A 16,560-nucleotide genomic window follows, 5' to 3' on the forward strand; every position below is an offset into this window, starting at 1 on the left:
GTTTGTGACCTGGGTTGTGACAGCGCAAGCTGAACTGGCTGGATGAGCCGTTAATGAGTTTTATCTGGGAATAAATAAGCAAAAATAATCCCACTAAGCCCCATGCCACTGAGCTAATTGATGAGAATTTTGCTGATATCGTTAAAGGTGGAGCAAGGCGGTGGTGAAATCAAGGTTGTGGCTAAGGCTAAATCGGTAATTGAGGAGGTTCAAGCGGTCACATCTCCAAATGGAGAGCAGCCGATCTCGAAGTGATGAGGCTGGAGTTGGGAGGAACGGGCCGTAGGAGACCTGGAGGGGTTGCGTTCACGGAGCATGATCGTTGCAGCCCATGGAGCCGGCTGCTGCGGGGCAGGGGGTGCGGTGACCGGGGGCCCTCAGCAGGTACCTCACCCAAAGCAGCAGTGCCTGTGTCTTGGCTTGGCACGGGGTGCAGCAGGGTCCCGCTCCGACGCGCTCTCCGTCGGTCCCCTTGCTGTATGGTGTGACTGGGAAGGGAGCTGGTGTCTCTGCTGGTGTCTCTGCTGACTTAATATGGTTAAATCTGAGATGGAGGTGTCTTTTGAACCACGCTGCTTCTAAATCAGGGACTAGTTTTGAGCGTGCTTCCACAGAGCTGTCGGAAAAGCTGTTTTCCCCAAGGACTCGTCCTGCTGCCCCTTCACGCTCGGGAGCTGCGGAGCTCGCGGACTGCTCTGTGGTGGGAAGCCTCTCTCCATGCTCCGCCTAAGGGCACGCGCTGGGTGCTCCCCACCCCAGGGACTGGTCTGGGGATTTTCGGGTGTGGATACGACGGGCCAGCGCTGCGTGACCTTTGCTTCTGCCAGGTGCGGGGAGGTGAGGAGGGACGGGGGCTCTGGGCTGGCCTTTCGGCTGGCAGCAGCGCTGGGTGGGGGTTCCACAATCAGCATGAATCCATCTTGTGAAAAAAAAACAATTCCCTCGACGTCTCCTGTGGACGTTTGCCTGCAGCGGTTACTGCAGCTCTCGGCGTTTCACAGGAGGCCCGGGCTCCTCACGGAGCGGTAGGATTACAGAAATTCCACGATTGTTTTGGTGGCCTTTGACCAGAACAGCATAAGCTGCTTTTTAGTGTCATCGAGTCAATTCTGCTAATCAGTGAACAGTAACGATCTCGGCAGCACCGGCGTAAGCCCAGGTTTTCACCCTCTCTGCATGTGCTGGAGGCGCAGGCAGCGGTGCTTTTTCCAAACAGCTCTCGGTGTTTACTGAGTTAATTTAAGCAGGAGATAGTGAGATGACCTGGAGAGAGTTTTCACAAATGCCCTTCTATTTGGTGTTTCGAGGTGTTTGCTTGTGTACTCAGCCCTGGAAACTAATCTGTGTTTACTGACTGTTTGCACCGGCTTTACTGTGTGTTCTGGTGCCAGGGTTATTTTTGTACCCAGCCCCTGGCCCTCGATGTCCAGGGGGATGTTGAGCAGTTTGGACAAGTGCCCCCAATCTCTTTTTTAATTATTATTTTTTTTTTTTTTAACAAGAGTCTGCAGCACTCAATGCCCAGCAGTCACTGTAGCTGTCTTCTCCTTTAGGTGAGGTCTGGGGGTAAAAATCTCCCTACACTCAATATCTTTGTTAAAATACCACCGCGCCCTGGCAGGCCCTTGGTGCGCAGCCTCCATGCCATCAGAGCTGCCAACACCGCGCCAGAGAATTAAAGAACCATCTTGGAGACAGGTGACTTGCGTTTCTTCAGCGAGGTGGAGGAGGCTGAGGAGACTGCTCCGCCTGGTTTCTAGAAGCACTTGGCCAGGTGTGGCTTTGTGTTCATCCTTTCATGCCGATGTTGAGGGTCTTGGTGGAACCTTGGATTGCTGGAAGTAGCAGCAAAGCCAGCAGCAAACCAGCTCTCGGTGATCTGCGCTGCGCTGGCCTCTAAACAGCAAGCTCATTGCTGAGCGACTGGGGTGCTTCTGCCTTCCAAGGAGTGAACGAACGACAAAGAGCAGCATGTTCACAGAGTCACAGGATGGTTTGGGTGGGAAGGGACCGTTAAAGGCCATCCAGTCCAACCCCCCTGCACGGAGCAGGGACATCTCCAACCAGATCAGGTTGCTCAGAGCCCCGGCCAACCTGGCCTTGAATGTTTCCAGGGATGGGGCATCCACCACCTCTCTGGGCACCCTGGGACAGTGCTCCACCACCCTCAGTGTAAAAAATTCCTTCCTTGTATCCAGTCTGAATCCAGGGACCTTCTCAAAGTTCAGGAGCACAAGCATCCCCCGTTTGAATGCTTTTAAAGGTACTTTCCAGGATAAAGACAAACTGTGGGGAAGCGTGGGCACACAGTGGTTTGATGTGTCACTAAGGGAGAGACTGATTTCTGATGCCATCTCCAAATTTGTAACCTTTACATAAGATACAGTGTGAAGTGGGGCAGAACAGGTGGTTTTCGGGGTTTTTTGTGGCTGATGTGCCGGCATTGCCCTGAGCTCGTGAAGGGTTAAGCTGACGGTGATGGTTTCCATGTTTCTTCTCAGGGCGTGACGTACTGCGGCGAAAGCTCGGCCAGCAACCTCACCATGGCCAACGTCCCGTGGCACGAGGAGGTGGTGCACTTCGTCCAGGAGCTGGCCGGCCTCATCCCTGACTATGAAATCGCGTGCGAGCACGAGCACTCCAACTGTCTCCTGATAGCTCACAAGAAGGTGAGAAACCAGGCACCAGTCTTCTCTGTCTTCTCCTTGGAAGTGTTGTGTCATTACCTTGTTCCATGACATTTGCTCTCTGGAGTTAGCTGGATGCTTTTTGGGGGAGGAAAAAAAAAATGTAGGTTGCAGCCGGTCGTGATAACTCACAGCGATCCAGGCAAGAAGCATTTAACGGCTCCGGTGCGGGAGCTGTTGTGCTGTGCCAGGCTCGCTGCTTTGCGTTTTGAGAGAGGCAGGACCCAACCTTGTTGAGGTGGGTCGGCTGGTTTTGTCTTGTTTCTCTTTTTTCGTGGTGGTTCCCAGTGGCGTAGACAGCTCGATGGGTAAGTTACACGCAATAGGCTGGGGGTGTGTTTTCCCTCTTCTGGAGATTGTGGTACCCACCAACTCTGTAGCCCTCCTTCCTTTCAAGCAGAGTTGAAATAACATATTTTTCTTCCTCTCGAGAAATAATTTTGGCAAAAGACATTGATATGTGGATGGTAACAGAGGATGCTTTCCTTTTGATCTGAGCTGCCTTTCTGCAAAACCGTTTTGCAGGGCAAATGAAGCAGCTGGAGCAATTGTACGCATTCTCCATCCTGACATTGGGGAAAAGGTCCGGCGTCTCTTACGCTACTGGGGCGCTTCGCAGGCCGAGTGTGTCCCAGCAGCGTGTGTGTGTGTGTAAAATGTTCGGTTTGAAACGTGGGTTCCTTCATAAATACCATCAACGCAATTTGAAAGAGAAATTAAATGCCAAAAAAATTAATTTTAGAGGATGGTGGATCTGAAAAATATGAGGTACAATTGTGCTTTCTGAGCTCCAGAAACGTTTAATAAAAAGAGAATAAAGATGTGTAATGACGTGCTGGCTAGGCAGTTGATGGAGCAGCTACTTTGTGCTAATTGTGGTGATTTTTCTCTTTGCATGTTCTTAACTCGCGTTTGCTGAAGTCAGGAGTGCTCTCCTGTCCCTCCCTTAAATGGAAGCCGATTTTAGGGAGCGGTGGTGTGGGGCGTCCCGTGTGTGGTGATTCCCATGTGCGCAGGGTTAAAATCACCGCTTGCAGAGGACCAAAGATGTTTTAAATCCATGTTTGAAAAAGATTAGGATCTCATTGTTGAAAACTTCTGCTCGGTTACAAAGCAGGAGCAGAGCAGCGCGGGTACCTGGCACCGGTTTGTGTAACCCACCCTAAGGCTGCGTCCTTTCCGGTCTCATCCTTGGTGGTTGCCACTGGCAACTGTGCCCGAGCACATCCTCAAACGCCAAATTTCCTTTTCCATTCTAAGGTGAAGGGCCCGGGGAAAGAGAGGAAACAGCTTGCCACCTGACTTATCGATGCGTGATTTAGGTAACGCCGTTGGTAACGAGAACAGATTGGTACCGGGCCAGGAGGGACTCAACAGCTGCTCGGCTCTCCAGAGCCGTTAGGACAGGGCCTCTCTTGGAACAATCTACGCTCGGTACTAAAATAGCTAATAAAACATAAATTTATTTCTATTACGTTTAATTCTGAATTTCAGGCTCCGATGGAGAATAAAATTTGTCAGGGTATATTACTTGCGGAAAACCTGTGCTGTGGGAACAACCAAGCTGTAGCAAGTGATTGCGAAAGCAAAGGTGCCCTTAGAAAGCTAAGGAGATGCAGGAAGGTGGTAATTCAAATCGTTAGGAAAAGTGATTTATTTCACTGTGTTTTGCTAGGTCTGAGTTTTAAGATGTTCAAACAGTGCTTAAAATTAATAATTTTTAAGTGCCAGGATTGAAATGCAACCCTGTATGAAACAGTCTGGAAATATCAGAAAAATAACGCGTCTTGGGGTACTTCAGTGTCCTAAAACTCTGCCCTTAGACTTCCAAGTCTCTCTCACCGCTCCATCCCAGACCATTTTTCCCTGCTGACCAGAAGTGGGTTCCTGGTGTCCGGGTGCCTTCCTGCAGTCACAGGCGGGGGGCTTGTGCAGGCCTCCGGGACTCGGCGAGTCTCGGGAAGGGAGAGGAGCTCGGCGTCACCTCGGAGAGCTTTGGACCTGGCGCCCTGGCTCCAGCCAGGGACAGCTTTGAAGGTCTCATGAACTTCAGCCTTACAGCAAAATGTTTGGTTTCCAGTTACCCTTCACAGAGCCCCAGAAGGTAACGCAGAGAGTGCCTGCACCCCACTCACTGTGACATGAAAAACCATTACTTACTGGTATTTCTGCTTTTTTTTTTTTTTTTTTTTTACTGACTTCTACTTTTTGACCAGCTTCTTAAGCCTGAAGGCCAAGCGAGGAGAGGCCAGGTTGAGTGCAGCCCTCCCTGGCTTGGTCTGGGCTCCGGTGGGTGGGAGGGCTCCTCTTCCCCTTCTGCTCTGCGTCCCCCTCCCAGCTCTCTACTGTCCCCGCACGCCGATTTCCTTCTCTCCTTGAGAGGTGCCCAGTGCTCCTGGAGCCAGTTGGCTCCATCTTCTTAATAGCTCTAAATTCTTCAGTAATTACGTTTGCTTGTAGCAAATTGTATAAACACCCCGGTACAAAAAAATCTAATTGATTATAGTGCTTTTGAACTAATTGGCTGCGATATAGAGACAGTGGCAACTTTATAACGTAACGGTTAATCCAGTGACCTGTTCCAGAGACAGAGCTTGCGCAGCCGCTTTCCTGGGCTCTAACGATGAACGTATCCTGGAGACAACCGTAACGAGTGCCTGAAGAGGGAACGTGCTGCAGCCTTGCAGCGAAGGTTTTTTTGAATGAAAGTTGGCATCTTGGTAATTCCTGGAGCAAACCACTCTGCCCCGCTTTGAATTTGCTTTACGCCTGTGTTTACCGCCCGCTCCGTTGTGTCGAAACGCTCGCCTGCCAATTATCTCCGTTACCTTCATTTAAATACCTGCCTGGCTTTTGCAAGCGGGTTGGGTTCCAGCCACGCTCTCTCAATTGCTTTGCAGCCACCAGCGTCTCGTTAGTGCAATTTGTGTCGTGTGCTGCTGCATCCGCTCGTACCTATCAGCATCACCTCTGCCTCCTCCTGGTGATGCTGGGATCGATGCCTGTGCCAGTCAGCCGTGCGTAGCGCAGGGAATTGTCCTGAAATCCCATCCTTGATTTGATCTTCCATGGAGGTCTTGGTTAACAGGGTGAAATGAATGGCTGGTGAGCGTGGAAGAGTGGCTGCCATCATCCTTAATAAATGGATCCACCTGGCTTCCACAAGCAGATCCAAGTCCATCCCCTGGATCCGGATGTTCCCTCACGGTGCGGATGCAGGTGCTGCACCCGGACGCCCTTGTCTCACCAGTTGCATTATTTCCCTGCCAGACGCGGTCTGGGTTAGCGTTGCGTTCTCCAGCGTGGCGGGGTGAGTTTACCACGAAACCTTCCCAGCAAAGAGGGAACCGGCCTTCCTCCCCACCGGATTTTCCAGCATTGCCTGTGTCCGCAGCCGGGGGGCTCGGATGGGACGGAAAAGCTTCACCTGTGTCCTGACTGCGCTGGAGAGGCTTGAGAGGTTGGGTGGAAGGGTTGAAGTTGTTCCATGCTGAGCATTTCAGCTATATTTAGGGAGGAAGAGGAAGCACTTAACTACAGCTGCAGATCGACTAACAAGGGTTGTATTACAGAAAATAGCCCATCACGTTTTGTTTCCTTCCTGCCTTGCAAATCACTTGGAGTGTCAGTCGTCCTTGCCATCCAGCAGCCAGATCCTGAATTTGGCCCACGTTCTCAGCTCGCTTACCCCACGGGGTCACCCCGTACCTGTGAGAGTGTCACCGTGCGAGGGGAAAAGCCAAACCGGAGTTCATAGAATCACAGAATGGTTTGGGTGGGAAGGGACCTTCAAAGCCCACCCAGTCCAACCCCCCTGCAAGGAGCAGGGACATCTCCAACCAGATCAGGTTGCTCACAGCCCCGGCCAACCTGGCCTGGAATGTTTCCAGGGATGGGGCATCCACCGCCTCTCTGGGCAGCCTGGGCCAGTGCTCCACCACCCTCAGTGGAAAAAATTCCTTCCTTGTATCCAGTCTGAATCTGCCTCCTTCTATTTTAAAACCATGACCCCTCGTCCTGTCACAGCAGGCCCTACTGAACAGTCTCTCCCCATCTTTCCTGCAGCCCCCTTTAGGCACTGGGAGGCCGCTCTTAGGTCTCCCCGGAGCCTCCTCTTCTCCAGGCTGAACAGCCCCAGCTCTCTCAGCCTGGCCTCACAGGAGAGGTGCTCCAGCCCTCTGATCATCTTCGTGGCCTCCTCTGGACCCTCTCCAACAGCTCCACGTCCTTCTGATGTTGGGGGCTCCGGAGCTGGACGCAGCGCTGCAGGGGGGGTCTGAGCAGAGGGGCAGAATCCCCTCCCTCGACCTGCTGCCCACGCTGCTGGGGATGCAGCCCAGGGTGCCGTTGGCTTTCTGGTCTGCATGGGCGCATTCGTGTCCCTGACGAGGCGCAGCGTCCCCGTGCCTGCTGCAGGGGCAGGGAGAGGGTTGCTCCCCAGCTGAGGTGAAGTGGAAGAGCAGCCTTAGTGCTGGCGTGAGTACAAAATGCCGCTTCCTGGAGGCTTTTTCTCTTTCCGTTGTCTCCTTCCAAACAGGAGGGTGGCTCTGCTGTGCCTGAGCTGTTCGTTATTAAAAGAAGATCGCAGTCGTGCTGAAGTAATCCACTCTTCATCCGCTGGAATTAAAACTGTCTGGATGCAGCCCTGGCTTAATTGGCAGACAAGATGTTCTGCTCTGCAGCGGGTCGGGATTAAAGCAAAAAATAAATCTGTAATAATGAATCTTTTCTTGAGAAGAACTCACGTGAGATTAGATATAATAAATGGAAGCTACGCAGTGCAAGGAGCGGTGGGGTGCGGGCTTGTCTGTGGGCCGTGCAGCGCTGGCGAGGGGTCTCACCTCTGCCTTCCTGGTGTCCTGTGGCATTGATTGTGACCTTCTGTTGCACACATCTGTACCTTAATTACCAGCTTAATCTTAATTTCTTCCCCCTAAAGCCTGAGGTTACAGCTGGTAATTAAAAATAAAAGTTTTTTAGCCTTTTACCAAGCAATACGACCCTGTTAAGATAAATCATTCTACAATATTTCTTCTTTTCATGAGTGACTCCAGTTCAGTCACTTCCACTGTCAAACAAAGGGAGCCTTAAATAATTGTGAGCCTTAATTAGGAGAGAAACTGCGTGTAATAATTCAATGAATTATTTGTTTGCCTTGGAGAGCTTCGTACTGGCAGGTGGCGAAAATAGTCGTAGCAGTTGCGTAACGTCAGTGCTGTGCACTCCCGTTGTGTTTAATAACGCCCCGTGCGAAAGTGCAAAAGCGGCTTTGTTTATTGCCGTGATGGGCTGTCTTCAAATTGAAATTAAGGAGCTCGGGGTTGGAGCCGTCAAGATCATTTTTCCAGCTGCCTTTTAATGTCGCGCCCGGAGAAGTGGCTGACGGTGGAGACCAGTGATAGAAAAACGGTAGCTGAACGCTGCTGCGCTGCCAGTCTGGAGTGGTAACGGATTCTCCACCAACACGTTTTGACGTGGCGTTGTCCTCTGCTTTGATGTCTCCTGTTTTTGGTCCCAGCTCTCCTAAATGCTCCTAAGCTGAGCGACCTTGGGAAGTGGAGTGGAGTGGAGTGGGAAGATGTGATTTTATTTTTAAGAAGGGGAATCATACAGGTAAAGACTGGCAAGTGCTCCGTGGGCGAGGCTGGGATGAACCTACTGGTCCCAGTTTCGCCCACGGCCTCGGCTGCTGCGGTATTTGAATTCCTGCAGGACCCCGGCTGCGCTGTCGAGACAGCTCACGAGACTTCTGGGCGCTGGAGAAACTCCAGATGCGCACGTCACCCCGCCGAACGTGTGGGTGCGGCTCACGGCGATGCTCCGCGAGCTGGCGCCCTGCTGTGGGGCTGGGCTCTGCCAGTGTCCCCTGGTCTCTTTGGTGACAAGGAAAATGTGAGAGGAAATAAAAGGAATGCCCTGCCACGTGGCCAGGTATGGCCGACGTAGCAAGTTAAGAGAGGGATTTATCTTTGTGTTCACATGTTCACATTTTCACATCTACATTTGTGAATATTCACGTGTATCACTGCAGATTGATGAAACTTGCAGTATTTGGATGAAACTTGCAGTATTTGGATGCTGCTGAGTTGTCCCAGCTGCTGCCAGCAGTTCTAAGGAGAGGAACATTTCTACTACAGATTTTTTTTTTTATTTCTACAATATAAGTTTGTAGCGTGCCCGTGTGGGACGAGCGGTCTCGGCGACGCCGTGGGCCGTGAGCTCCCCTGGCCTGAGGTGCACGGCTGGCAGGAGGCTGCACTAAAACAAGGCTTTGAGTTTCAGGGCCGTAGATAGGTCGGCACGGAATTAAAAATAAATAAATCTGCTTAAGACCCGTGTGCGAAGCCACACTCCGGCTCCGCAGAACAATGCTTTTCCCTAATAGCCAGAGAATATATTTAAGCTCAGCAAAGAAAGTGTTTCAAGGAAAGCCACTGAAAAACAGACAGAATATCCTGACTGCTTCTCTAAAGATAATTCACAGATAAGTTTTTTTTCTTCTCAGGAAGGAATATAAATGAAGTGCCATCATCGTTTTTTTAAATCCCTCTGTTTAAATGCTCAGGCGGTGCAGGGACTGTGATGTTTGCAGGCTCTGAATGCTGAATGCAGTACTTCCCTTAAAAAAAAAAAAGTCTTTGTGCAAGAAATTATTTTGTAATTTTTACTTTTTTTTTTGGATGGGTGGGGAGCAACACCCTGCCTGCAACACCGAATGCATCTCGCAGCCCCGGGTCGCCAGGCCGCGGGCAGCAGCGTGGCCGGTGGCAGCCGGGAAGGGGATGTGCGGATGGTGCTGGGTCCAGCCGCTCCGTGGGGAGCGGGGCAGCCCGGCAGCACAGAGCCCTTCGTGCACTGTCAGGTGCGTTACTTGGCTGGGGTTTTAACATCATTTCTGCATGGCTAAGAGCAGAGCTAGCAGTGGGATTTGGTTTTTGAGATGGAATGTAGAGGTGTGCACTGGGAAGTACGGGGCCTGCTGGCTTTAGAAAAGCCAAGTTGCTGACGCTGGCTTCTGCAAGTTTGGCTTGTGCTCCTTTAACGTCTCGTGCGACGTGCAAACCTGATTCGGTGCTGACTGAAACGTTTGGCAAAGCTGGATTTTAAAATGCCGGAGAAGCCGTCAGAGGAGCCGTGCTCTCCTGTGTGGAGCTACACCAGTTCCTGTGCCTCCCTACGCTGAAGCACGCGCTGTTTTCCCTGCTTACCAGCGTGTGGGGTTTTTTTGTGTGTGTGGTCTTTAAAACTATGCCTAAAACTGCTGTATTTAACCACTGAACCCAGTGCCTCTGCCTGGGGAGAACCCGTTTGTTGGGCTACTAAACCTTCGTGCCCTCCGGTAAGGGGTAGCTGTTGCGAGACCCAAAGCTCTGCTTTCTCCTCCCCGTTTGCCCTCTGCTCCTTGGGGATGCTGCGTTTCAGCTCCTCAGAAAAAGATTTCCCATGGGTCTTCTCCCCATCGGGGACGGGCTCTACCCTTCCATCCTGGGGTTTGCTCTGCGAGGATGAGGTCTGCAAGGAGTTGCAGCAGACTTTTCCCACTTACGTAGCCCGTGCTATTTAGTCCTTTCCTGAAAATACATGAATTTTTTTTATTTGTGGAGAACGACCAGAGCCGATGGATGAAGCAGAGCTTCCTCGTTTCAGTGTGTTTTTCTGTGGAGAAAGTACAATGTTATCCTTGTTAGGACAAGCTAATTGATTTTTGACTGACATCCATTTTTCAGTGTTATCGTTTCGGGTGTCCCCGTTTCTGCCTCTCTTCTGTATTTTGTCCCTTCGTATGAACCCTGTGGTGTTTCCTCAGGAATTATGCGTGTCTGGAGGAATGTGGTAAATCATACTGCTGTATTGTGCTCAATATATGCGTACATTCTACCCCCCAAAAATTGCTTATGCAAATACGTTGATAAGAAAAGAAATATGTGGTGTAGCTCTTCTCCGTGAATGTTGATGGGTTTCTGTAACAATGAGCTTCTCTCTCTGCAGTCGGTGTGGCGTAAACCTACTGCAAAAGAGAATTTAAAGAAATTTCCTGTTCATATCAGCTCTGGTGAGCTGTAAGAGAAAAGGGAAGTGTTAGCCATGTTTTGTTGATGCTCCCAGATAACTTGGCTCTCTGTTTTAGTCCTGTCTCCGATAGCTTTTGCAGTGTATTATTATCATAGTCTTAAGGTTGGAAGAGACCTCCAAGATCATCAAGTCCAATCATCAACCCAACACCACCATGCCCACTAAACCATGTCCTGAAGTGCCACATCTACACGTTCTTTGAACATCTCCAGGGGTGGTGACTCCACCCATTCCCTGGGCAGCCTGTTCCAGTGCCTGACCACTCTTTCCGCAAAGAAGTGTTTCCTAATATTCAACCTAAACCTCCCCTGCCGCAACTTGAGGCCATTTCCTCTCATCCTATCACAAGTAACAGAGACCGACGCCCACCTCCCTACACCCACCGTCCAGGCAGTTGTGGAGAGCAATGAGCTGTCCCCTCAGCCTCCTCTTTTCCAGTCTGAACAACCCCAGTTCCCCCAGCCGCTCCCCATGGACCGCGTGAGGGCCTGGCCGTGTCTGTGGGCAGCACAGCCCCACGCAGGTAGCTCCGTCCTGCTGCGCCAGTGTCCTGTGGCTCCCCTGAGTCCAGCGATGCCATTCCTGGCAGAGGTGGTAACCCCTTGCCCAGTGTCCCCAGTGGTGGTCCAGCATCACATCTAGATCTGCTTTTCTGCCCTGGAAGGCCGTTACGAGTTTCCTCTCGTATTCCCAGCATTAACGCCTGCTCGTGGCAGCGCTCCTTGCATTGCCATGCACCCGTACAGTGTCTGTAGGGCTGTGGGGACGAGAGCTCAGGGGTGCTGGAGGCATGAGCTCCGAGGGGAAGGCGTGCGCGGGCTGCCGTGTCCTCTTGCTGCTCGAGCGAATCCCTCGGGGAGCACGAGTTTGCCTTTCCAGACAGCACAGCCTGGCTTCAGAGCCGCTGAAGGAGCTTTATGATTTTTCTTTTTTTTTTTGGATGATGCAAGCTTAGAAAAATGAAGGAAGGGTTTCAGCCATTTGTCTTTCCTTGATGTATTTGTCACCTTAAAAGACTTAACCAGGTAGTGAAAAATTCAATAAAACATCTGACCGCATCAGTCTGACATACCTGTGGTGTTTAGCATTGGGCTGCCTGTTCTGTGGGTGCTGTGAAACTGTTCTGGGTCTTAAATCTTTTGTTACCCCCCTGCAACGCTGTGTCCAGTTCTGGAGCCACCAACATCAGAAGGATATGGACCAGCTGGAGAGGGTCCAGAGGAGGCCACGAAGATGATGGGAGGACTGGAGCAGCTCTGCTGTGAGGCCAGGCTGAGAGAGCTGGGGCTGTTCAGCCTGGAGAAGAGGAGGCTCCGGGGAGACCTGAGAGCGGCCCCCCAGTGCCTAAAGGGGGCTGCAGGAAAGATGGGGAGAGACTGTTCAGCAGGGCCTGTTGTGACAGGACGAGGGGTCATGGTTTTAAACTAGAGAGAGGCATATTCAGATTGGATATTAGGAGGAAATGTTTTACACTGAGGCGGTGGAGCACTGGCCCAGGTTGCCCAGAGAGGTAGTGGATGCCCCATCCCTGGAAACATTCCAGGCCAGGTTGGCCGGGGCTCTGAGCAACCTGATCTGGTTGGGGATGTCCCTGCTCCTGGCAGGGGGGTTGGACTGGATGGCCTTTAACAGTCCCATCCCACCCAAACCACTCTGTGATTCTGTGAATAATCACAAAATTGTTAACATCCCATCGGTAAATCTTGTGGGCGTTGAGGCTGTTCGGCCCTGCCCCACGTTTGTCTGGTTTTATTCCGCAGCAGAAGCGATTGCTTTCCACGACACGCTGAAAGGATTGCTCCTGTTTCTTCATGTTTTATAGCCGCACTATTGCAGCACTAAAAATATTTACTGGTATTTAATCTGCTTGTGCTGTGCGTCCCAGGCAGCCTTTGCTTCGCGGTCCTGGTGGGAACGGTATCGTCGCCGTACTCGACTGCGGGCGGCTCCCGGCCTTCACAGCTCCGCTGTGCCAGGAGCTGCGCATTCAGACACACTCGAAGTTAAATAGCTTAAAAATTAAATACCTTAAAATCTCACTTTGGTGACCGAGGTGACGTCCGGGGTGCAGAGCGACGCCCGTGGTTTGTGCGAGCCCGGAGGGTTTTATCCCACGGTGGAGCGGTTTTGTCCCCAGGAAAGCGTACGTAGCGCTGTACGCCACGGAGAGCGAACGGTGGCAGGAGGAGAGGGCAGTGACGGCTCTGGGCACGCTGCCTTTGCACCACCACCTCCTTCCTCCCTCCACTGTGGGCTTCCTCCGGCGGCCTCTGAAAGCTTTGCTGCCCAGCTCCAGCTGTGGGGACTTGCTGGGACTGGTGGTGGGGGATCTTTGGTTTTATTTCCTTCTGCCGCCAGCCTCAGCGCAGGTCACTGCCTCCATGGCAGAACAGCTGATGTGGTGAGATACAGCCACGGCAAGATACGGGGAGGGGAAAAAAAAATAGTTTGCTTCTGAAAAGAGAGAAACCATCTGATTGTGTCCCAGAAACTCATCTCAGACTCTTATCCGTGCACAGACCACTTCTGGTTTTCTGCCTGCCCATTGCCTGTTAAACCAGTTGTGAGTGCAGCTGCATCACCATTGACTGGCCTGACGCAAGTCTGAGTGGGGCTGCTTCTAGGAATAGTCTAGAAAGAGTTCTGAATCCAGAACTGAGTAGTTCTGAGTGTCTCCGGCAGGTAATAGTGCGCTGTTTTCCTGCCGTTTCTGGCTGTAACGTTCTGGAGAGGAGGATATCTCACCAGTGTTTGGGTCGGAGCTGGTGGCTGCCATCCATGCCCTTGTTTCAGCTGGTCAGGGTGGCACCAGTATCTCCCATGGCTTTGGCGCTCTTGGCCAGCCGCTCTTGACCACAGGGTGACCGGCTCGTTGCAAGCTCCCCCTTCCGCCCTGAGATTAGAGCGGCCTGTTGGTTTTCAAGGAAACGGTCTTTACCCAATTACCTATTCAGTTGAGTTCAAGTCTTGGTGGCTTTTCTGTCCTTTATGTGCTATGTTTCCCTCAGTTGGCCTCCAGGCTCTCCAGGGACCCATCTGATGCGTTGGGAGTGCTCCGTACCCATCGTGGGAATACGCTCGACAGCCTGTATGCTAAGGGCTTCGCTGGATCCCGTGGGTTGGGATTTTTTTTCCCTTAATTTGTGTGAGAATTTGCTGGGTGTTAGTGAATCCAATTTAAGGGGAGCGCAGAGTCCCACGCGTGGTGCGAACCTGTCGCCCAGCACCTCCACACGCGTCAGGAGGGAAGTTCGGGTCTCCTGAGCCTGGATCCTGTTTGGGACCTGCTGCTTTCGGGCCATACGTTGTCCCCTCCACTGCTGTTGTCGCCTCACTTGCGGCTGCGCGCACTGGAAGGGCCACGGCGCCGCAGTGAAACGTGGCCTCCAGCGTAGCCCGTGGAGAAGGAGCGTTGCGCGAGTTTATTTACGGCAAGGCCGGTTCCCCGCTGTTATGACTCTGCAGTCTCGCATCTCCGCTCCGTGCAGAGGACAGCTCCTGCAAGAGTTCGCTGTAATTACGCGGGCAGCAGTAGATCAGCGTTAGCAACGTCTGATTGCAGAATTTTGCAGGTGTCAGCAGTTTTTCCAACCAAAAAAGCTTTTAGCTCTTGGGCAGAAAGTCAAGTGCCATTTAAAATGCGTAGCCGACAGGTTTTTGAAAAGAAACTGAGTCAGTCTCAGTCTGTTTTCCCTTTTTTTTTTTATTCTGGATGAAGTGCATAATAAGCTCTTAGCTCCGATAAATCCTAATTGAGGATTCAGTCGAGGCTGTTGCTAATTTAGCAGCGCAGGTCTGCTTGACAAATGCAGCTTCAGCACGGCAAAATAAGCAATTCTTAAAATTCTCCCATGGAAGGAGGATTGATGTCATAAAACCTTTTTATCTTCCCCTGTTCCCAAACACAACCCTCTCGCCCCTTTGAAGAGTTGCCCAAATCCCTCCTAATCACCGCCGCGCCAGCTCTGGTGTGGCTCCCGCGCCGTTTTGCCAGGCTCTGCGGCTCTGGTGTTGGTGTCGCAGGCTGTGAACAGCGCCTTCCGTTGACCTTGGAAAGATCCCTCCATCAAAGGGTCGCTCTCAAATTTACGCGTTTCCTCCTGGGCTCTTGCAGTTCCCCAAACCAAGGTCTCTCAGGTACAAGCGACGTCTGGGAAGGCTTTGGGATGCTCCATGGCAGAGCGGAGCTGGAGGGGTGGGGGGATGCAGTACTTGGAGGAGTCCAGCAAAGCGCTCAACACTCAAACCCTCGTGGAGATGCCTGCTGGTAGGCAGCACTAAGCGATGAAGGCTGTGAGAAAATGCCCATCCTGTCTCTGTGCGTGTGGTCCAACCCTGCGGGTGAAACATGGCTCAGAAACAGCACGTTCTGGGTTTTTGTCCACCTGAATTTCTTTTTTTTCGATTAAAGCAATTATCCCACATTACTTCTGGATGGCTTTACCTTGGACTTTCCTGTGGCTAGGAAATAAAAAAAGCCTACGGCTGGGTACCAAATTTAGTACGCACCCAGCTTGTCTGAGCGTACGTGTGGTGTGTGGGTCTCCTCATCGCTCCCTGGCTCCGTAACACGTTTCTTCTCCTTCCAGTTCAAGATCAACGGCGAGTGGTGCACCTGGATCGACTACGGCCGCTTCCAGGAGCTGGCGCGAGAGCACGAGAGGAGTGGCGGGTCCGCGTCTTTCACGGCAGCCGACTACGCAGCCAGGACTCCTCGCTGGGCGCTGTTTGGCTCCGGAGAAAGGGGGTTCGATCCCTTGGACGTAAGATACCAGCGGAGGAACAAAGCCAGAGACATCTCCGGGTGCTGAGGTTGGGCTGGGCCTTCCCTGGGCTGGCTGCCTGCAGAGGTTTTGCCTCGATTTCTGTGCTACCACCAATTTATTTTATTTTTTTTTAAATCTATTCACCTAGATTTTTTTGACGTTTGATATTGAGAAGGAGGGTAAAGCCTTTATTTACCCCTTCCCTCCTCTTTTTAGGGCTTCTGGGATGAAAGTATTTATAATTGCTCTCTGATTCAAGATAAATCACAAACGCTGCGTGCCAGCAGTTTATCGTAACTGGCGGTGCGATGGGGGAGGCAGCGGCTGTGGCCTCCGCAGCGGAGAGCGTTTGCATTTGGGTCTGGAGGGGGAGCGTTGGTTTGACTTCCATGCCCTGGCACGTGCCGGCCCCCGGCTCGGCGGCACAGCGTTCTGCATCCGTAGGGATTAGTGCCAAGGGGATTTCAGCACCGCGGGCACGATGGGTCTGTGCAGGGGGGAGCACAGAGGGATCTGGGTCTAAAAGCCTGAGCCCTGCTGGAAATGTCGTTGTACAGACGGCAACAAAGGTTTGTGGATTTTAAACGCTGGTGCCAACTCCTGTAAAGACGTCAACCCCGAGAAGCCGGAGCTTGGGAATGGTGTCACGGCACCGCTCTTAGTACTGTCTGCAACTTCCGCTATCTCTCCAAACATTTTCCAACTTTACGGGTTTGGCAGTGAATATTTTCCGAGTGGTTTGATCCCGCTCCCCCAGCAGCCCTAAACAACACACCCGCTTCCTCACAGCCCTGCTGCGTGTGTCCGGCGTCCCGGCGGGGCCGTGCGGGCGGGTCGGCAGCGTCGCTGCTGTTTGGGTGGAGGTGGTCGTCTGATGTCAGTGAAAACTGAATGCAGTTGAGATCCCTCGTGTCTAGAAACCAGCGCTGGGTTTGGAGAGGTGACGTCTAGGCACAGGGGCCCGCGACGGGTCGGCGTGCAAACACGCGGGACGGACCCTCGGCGTCCGGCCGTGCCTTCGCTCGCTGAACGGC

General features: G+C 52.2%; 1 protein-coding gene across 4 annotated transcripts in view; it reads left to right on the top strand.

Annotated features, from left to right (window-relative positions):
* Positions 1–16,491, top strand: part of LOC104477575 (S-adenosyl-L-methionine-dependent tRNA 4-demethylwyosine synthase TYW1) — a 98,126-nt gene extending 81,635 nt beyond the window's left edge. For 2 of the 4 annotated variants that reach the window (XM_086763274.1, XM_086763276.1), the window contains 2 exons: positions 2,502–2,669; positions 15,350–16,491. In XM_086763274.1, the coding sequence (XP_086619400.1) occupies positions 2,502–2,669; positions 15,350–15,571 (390 nt within the window). In that variant the 3' untranslated portion in view covers positions 15,572–16,491. Of the gene's footprint in view, positions 1–2,501; positions 2,670–3,212; positions 3,273–15,349 lie in introns of those variants that run through there. The other 2 variants (XM_086763273.1, XM_086763275.1) reach the window with 2 other exon arrangements.
* Positions 16,492–16,560: the final 69 nt, after the last annotated feature.

This window comes from Chlamydotis macqueenii, chromosome 19 (genome assembly GCF_036417535.1).
Source record: "Chlamydotis macqueenii isolate bChlMac1 chromosome 19, bChlMac1.mat, whole genome shotgun sequence".
Lineage (NCBI taxonomy): Eukaryota > Metazoa > Chordata > Aves > Otidiformes > Otididae > Chlamydotis > Chlamydotis macqueenii.